Raw genomic sequence first — 6,509 nt, 5'->3', positions numbered from 1 at the left:
TTTCAGATATTGGTATACATCTAAAATTTTAGATACATACCAATAATAATTATATCAATAATATACATCTATATATATCTATATTTTAGATATATATTATACTTTTTCTAATTTCAATTATGTTTCTATCAACAACTGTTTGAAGTAAAAAGTGTGTATAAGGATAAAACTTGACACCCGGTATATCCAAGATCAAAATTTAGAGGTGACCTTCATCCAGCAGTGGATTGAAAATGGTTGTTATTGATGATGATATCCAAGATTGGACATTGACTTCTTGCAGAAGTTTTTGATTAGAGTTTTATTCAGCCAAGATGTTTCATAAATAGAAACTTACATATATTGTAATTAAGTTACATAATTAAATAAGACACTTGGAAATTCAGTGTAAACCACATTCAATCAAAATTTTGACTAAGATACCTGAAGCTTAAATATGATTGCACTGGCATTTCATTTATGACAGAAAAAACTTAAAACAAAAAAACTAGTTTCAATCACCACAACTTGTGACCATTTTATTTTGTTGTATATTTAGAATTATTTCCTTTATCCATCTTTAATTGCATGGGATTCAAATTAGACACATATAAAAATTGTGTGTATATAAAAATGAACCTTCTTTTAAAATCAAAATATCTGTTCAATATGAGGAAAAAGTTTTTGAATGCCTTCAAGAGAGAAATGAGAACGTGAATATATAAGGTAAAATGCAATGAAAATTAGAGAAAGAAAATCAGCAATGAAGTAGATATAATAAGAAATTTTGAGGTTATGTATAGATTGAATAAAAATACTGAAGGAACGAGCAAGATAGAGAGATTATAATAATAAAGGACATCAAGACATGTGAGACAAAATGAAAAAAGAGCGGTATAGAAAATGCAATAGTGAAAAATTTAAAAAGTTCCCTTCTGTTGGAGTGTCAGCAATCTATCAGAAGAAAAAGAGAATTTTAAACAAACAAAACAAAATAAATTTCACATATAACTCACAGTTAATACTAGTATGCTATTACAAAATTTAGATGAGTGAATAATTGAACATAACATTCAATGACACAATATGAAGTTTGTTAAAACATGTTCATTAGCAGTATTTTTAATTTGATTTCTAAATTATTATGCTTAACAAGTTAAGCCATTATATAGCTGTCACTGAAACCTGTTCAAGTCTGTAACATATTGTTGTATTACTAAATGTGCTACCTCATTCACTAATTACACAACATGACTTTGCCTTTGATGTTTTTTCCCTCCTCATACCCCAAAAACGAAAGATTTGGGTTCCACATTATGTGATTTAGAAAAAATTTCATAAGCTTTGCATCATACAAAATCTTAAAATCTAACAAAAACTAGCAGTAGAAATTTCAATTTATATTGAGGATCAGCGTATATAATATTATTAAAAATATCCGAAAAAGATGAATTTTCTCATTGAAATGTGCTAACTTTCATTGCTCATTTCACCATTAAATGTTTTTGTGCCTGTGCTTTCTTTTTCCAACGATAACAAATCTTTAAACCAGCAGTTCTTAAACTTTTGTCACCTACAGCTTCCTTGCTCAATTTATGGTTCACCTGTAGCTCCACAGAATAGTTTGGTAGATATTTTCAAGAAAAAGAGAGCCTCTTCAAAGCATAAATAGGCCCACAAATCAATATCTTCAGCTCCCCGCAATACCTCTGACAAAGGTTGGTGATGCACACTTTGAGAAACACTGCTCTAAACCATAGAATCATATACCAAAGAAATATGGTTTAGTTATCAAAATTCTGCTTCTCATTAGTCCAAGTCATTGAGAATACCTTAAATACAATCTTACACAAAGTTGACTTAGTAATAAGGTTTGTGATTTTGATAAAAAATCTAACTGAATTTTCATCTTTTAAAAGAATGTAATTGAAAAAAATATATATATAATGTACAGTTTTGTGTGCCGGCAATATATGTGTTTTTCCTACTATATGATCTCATATAATCATGATATGAGAATAGACATTTCAGAAATAGACTAAATAACATAAAACATATACCAACAAAATTTCACAGCACATGAATAATTAAATAAGCAACAAATGAAAGTTTTGTCAATATGATGCACTCCTGAGAATATCAGACACCTCTGATTACATGTGGCACCATTAACAGTGAATATATACAGAAAAAATTATTTTCCCTATGCTTGACAGTCTCGATAAAACGCAGATCTTTCGTCTATCATCAGTAAGTTTTCCTCCATTTCCATACTCAATTTATTAAGCAGATCAGAGTAATCCTTTAAACGTCTTTCATTTTCATCAAATTCATCTTCCATGCCTGCAAAATATGAATCATACCATTTTAGAAACTTGACAAAACATATCAAAAATAAAAAATTAAGAATTTATGTTTCAAAACATGCCTTGTAGTTCATTAAGTCGCCCATTCGCATCCTCTGCCAATTTTTTTGCTCTTTCGCGAAGCCTTTCTGCTTGTTCTTTGGCTGCTCCACTTATCTTTGCTTTTTCATCCAGTGCTTTGCTTGCATTACTATATTTATCCTCTAAAGCACGTGCATCCTATGAATAAAAGTGAGTTAGAGTGATACAATTGTGATTTTTATGATAACAATATATATGGCTTGTATTGAGAATTTTTGTTCACATCATATTCAGAATAGCTTGAAATTAGCACTCACCACATCAGTAGTATAATATTGATAAATATTTTGTGAGTTTGAAAAATGCTGTTATAGTTTGAAGATGTAAATATTTATTTCAACAGCTGTAAATATTCATTTCAGTAGCTGTAAATATTCATTTCAGTAGCTGTAAATATTCATTTCAGTAGCTGTAAATATTCATTTCAGTAGCTGTAAATATTCATTTCAGTAGCTGTAAATATTCATTTCAGTAGCTGTAAATATTCATTTCAGTAGCTGTAAATATTCATAGTACACTTGGTGTAGTCAGAGCTTTGCATAACATCTGTAATTTTTAACATCCACCTATAACATTTGTTTTCAAATGTTATAGGTGGAATATTCCCTGCCAGCAGGAAAAAAAATTATGAGAAGAAAAGAGTTGTGGTCCATTAGAAACTGGCTTCACAGACATCTTGTTCACATCTTTAGTGGTGGGAACCACAGTGTTGTTGTGATCTTTTTGGTTGTCTAGAAGTGACTGAACAAAAAAAAAAAAAGCATAGGATAGGATAAAAATTTATCTACCAAACTTTCCAGCATTCAGAATCATATTTGAATTCTAAAAATGCTCATTAGGTCACCTTAGGACACTTTTCTTTCATTATCATGTGACTCAGACTAAGGGATTCCATCTTCTATTGTTAAGTAAATTCCCATTCACTTCTTTCTTCCAATAATTATTCAAAGGAAGAAATACCCATCCATTAACCATTATCCTAAATAGCTATTAGATTATAATTTGATGGTTATTGGTGGGATACGCAAGACAGCTGGAGATCTGTGCAGTGTGTCTTAATATATGAAATCCATATATTTGCTGATGTGCCCTTTGACCAATTCCTCAGGCATAAAATATCAAGAAAGGAAATACAAACTGTTTTTCTAAAACAATGCAACATACCAAAAAAGTTGTTTGAATACAATTTTAGCAGCACGAGAGAGGATAGAAGACTAATTGAAAGGAGAAAGGCCACACAAAATTTAGATATTGGAAAAAGTCAAACAAGTGTTCCTAATATTGGTAAAAATTGCTCTAATTTAAAAATTTGTGTTCATATCAAACTTTTTCATAAAGAAAAGGCTATTGAAATCAAAGAAGAATTGTGCTTGTTCTTATGATGTGTTTGTATGCTGTATATATATTGTGACATTTTTAATGCCAACAAATGCAGACTGTTCTCCCACCAATACCAGATAAATATCTTACATTGAAAAATGAAAAATGTAATTATCTATTCCTAATTTATGCAAAAAATACTTTGTAAATGAATAATCATAAATGTAAATCACGAGTGTAAATTTTCACTTGTCAAATCAAGCACAGTCACACAGTCAGAAGTGTTTATAAAATAACTTTTCTTTGGTTCTCAGATGTTATACCAAGGTCCGACAGTGTTTATTGAATTATTGGTCTATGTCGTAATCTTAAAATGTAAGAATACCATAATTATTATGAACTAAATTTCCAAAATTCACTGCTTAACCACTTTTCTGATGTTCATTAGTCTTAATTTGATTTGAAGAAATACTTATGATCATCTTTGATAACCATAGGATAGAGTTGGGAGGAAAAAAAGGGGAAAAATACTGGTTGGACAAAGTAAATATTACAAAAGAAATAGAGGAAGGATGGTCAATGTTTGAGAGTATAGATGTTGTTTGGTAAGAGAAGAACAATTAAACACACTCATCCTTTTCCTATTTCCTGAATGTAGTGAAAAAATTCTAGCTTTGAAAATTTTTGCAGGGACCTAAACTAACATTACAAATTAAGACCAAATTTGTAACCAAAAACTCATTAGTGAGAGGTTGATACCTCTTAGTTCAGCAGATTGATGAGCACTAAACTTAATCCGACACAAAAAAAAACCAGTTTGCACATGTTTATTGTGCATGATTAAGTATTTGCACCATTAAAATTCCACAGAATTTTGTTTATGAACATTTACTTTTTCATTCATTTACAGGTGATTAATTGTTGAAAAACTAAGATAAGAATAAACACATAGCATAAAACTAGCGATTCTTGTAACATATATCATACTGGTGCGCATTTCTTATAAAGTAAGCCTAATTCTCCTTTTGATTGATAGATTATTCAAAAAAATTAATTACTGTGTAATTTCTGATCATTTTTTCATGTTTATTGTTTGTAGGAAAAATCTATTCTTTAAGAATGTGTGAAATAAAGTACTGAATACTATTTTTGATGATAATCAAAAAGCTGAAAATTATAACAACTTAACCTTTTAATGGCTAATATTTGAAATCAGAAGTTACTTTTAATGAATTAAAAAATATATATATCTGCATGCCAGAGGTAAAGGGCACTATGTCCATTTTCATCAACATTGGGATAACATGCTACTAATTTGCAGTACTTTTTGCTACAATACCTATAGGTATAGGAAACTAAATCCTTTTTGAATAAATTGCAGAGATATCCACTATAGCAGATGCATAAAATTTCACTTTGTAAAACAAGCAAATTCCACAGAAAGGCATAATAAAAAATCTTTACACGGTTCTCCCATAAAATTTCCCTTTTGTGTGACTTTGTGCCCTTTATATCTTTTATATCTCCAGAATACAGATATATATATACATACATTTATTTACAAGAACAATTTTATAAAAGCAGTTAATTTTTTCCCTGAAGATGTGATTCCTAACAATTTAGAAAACAAAAATTTCATTCATTTTTGAACTTATGAATAATTTTTTCTCTAAAATTCTGCATTTTCAAGGAAGAAAATAATCTTTGTTTTTGCTAGTTCAATGTTGTTTTTATGGACATAGGTGAGTACAGAGGAAACATACAGGAAAATGTTTTTCTGAGTTTTTGATCAATATCTTCAAACAAAGGGTGTTCAACTTTTAGGAGAGTGTGGGGCACTTTACTGATTTAAAATGTGTCGTTGGAAACTTTATTTACCCTTAAACTGCTCCCATCATCCATAGATGATGAGTATGGTAGCCTGCTCAATTGCTTTTTCACAAGTCACAAAATGGGGAAATTTTTTTCTTGCACATACAAAGGCATAATTCTGACTATATGCACAGTCAAGGGGTTAAATGATGTGGAACTGTACTGAGGGTCATTTAAGTACTCCGGAACTGTTCTGTAGAGATCTGTAAATATTCCAAAGGTCACTTAAGTGATCTGGAACTGCACAGCACAGTGAGTCACTTATGTGATCTGAAAACGTGCTACTTAGTCCACCTTTACAAAATTATGATTGAGGTTGAGGTTTCATCAGATGGCTCTGAGGGCCACATTTGGCCTGCTGGTCATGAGTTGAGTATATATGCTCTAAACTAAAATATCGCAATGGAAAATAAAAAGAAAAAGTAATGATCAATCCGAATCTTAATATGGTCTGTTAAAGGTTAACATATTGGGTGTTCCGAAATTTCTCTGTACAAATTTCTTGAACATAAAATTTTACCTATTGAAAAACACAATACACAATAGCTGTTAACTTTTGATATAGATAAGTCTCATTAAAATTGACGATACAAATTATCAATGGTGTTAAACAAATTCTTCAAGTCTCCACTCAAGTTTGCATTCAAACAACATAAATTATAATTAGATAAAACAGTGGTTCTCAACCTTTTTTTACTCGCAGAGCCCTTTTCAGTATATAATTTCTGTGGCGGAGCCCTGTTTTACTCGAGGAGTCCTTTTTTGTACTTAAATTTTATGGTAGAACCTTGTAGGCATCTCTTATTTACTTATCTATCAAATTTACTGATTCATTTTATTTTCCTCTAGCCACCGTGGAGCCCTTGGGGCTACGCGGAGCACCGGTTGAGA

At 30.4% G+C, this 6,509-nt stretch overlaps 1 protein-coding gene across 5 annotated transcripts in view; it reads right to left on the bottom strand.

Moving 5' to 3' along the window:
* Window positions 1-284: 284 nt before the first annotated feature.
* The window catches only part of LanB1 (laminin subunit beta-1), a 169,827-nt gene continuing 163,602 nt past the window's right edge, over window positions 285-6,509 (bottom strand). For all 5 annotated transcript variants that reach the window (XM_089239267.1, XM_089239264.1, XM_089239265.1 and 2 more), the window contains 2 exons: window positions 2,408-2,564; window positions 285-2,322 (listed from right to left, as the gene is read on the bottom strand). In XM_089239267.1, the coding sequence (XP_089095393.1) occupies window positions 2,183-2,322; window positions 2,408-2,564 (297 nt within the window). In that variant the 3' untranslated portion in view covers window positions 285-2,182. The remainder of the gene's footprint in view (window positions 2,323-2,407; window positions 2,565-6,509) is intronic.

Source organism: Pholcus phalangioides, unplaced genomic scaffold (genome assembly GCF_987345545.1).
Source record: "Pholcus phalangioides strain wild (caught in Gottingen) unplaced genomic scaffold, Ppha-v1.0 ptg000011l_1, whole genome shotgun sequence".
Taxonomy (NCBI): Eukaryota; Metazoa; Arthropoda; class Arachnida; order Araneae; family Pholcidae; genus Pholcus; species Pholcus phalangioides.
Note: the sequence above shows the minus strand (reverse complement) of the source record. Positions and strands in the feature narration are given on the sequence as shown.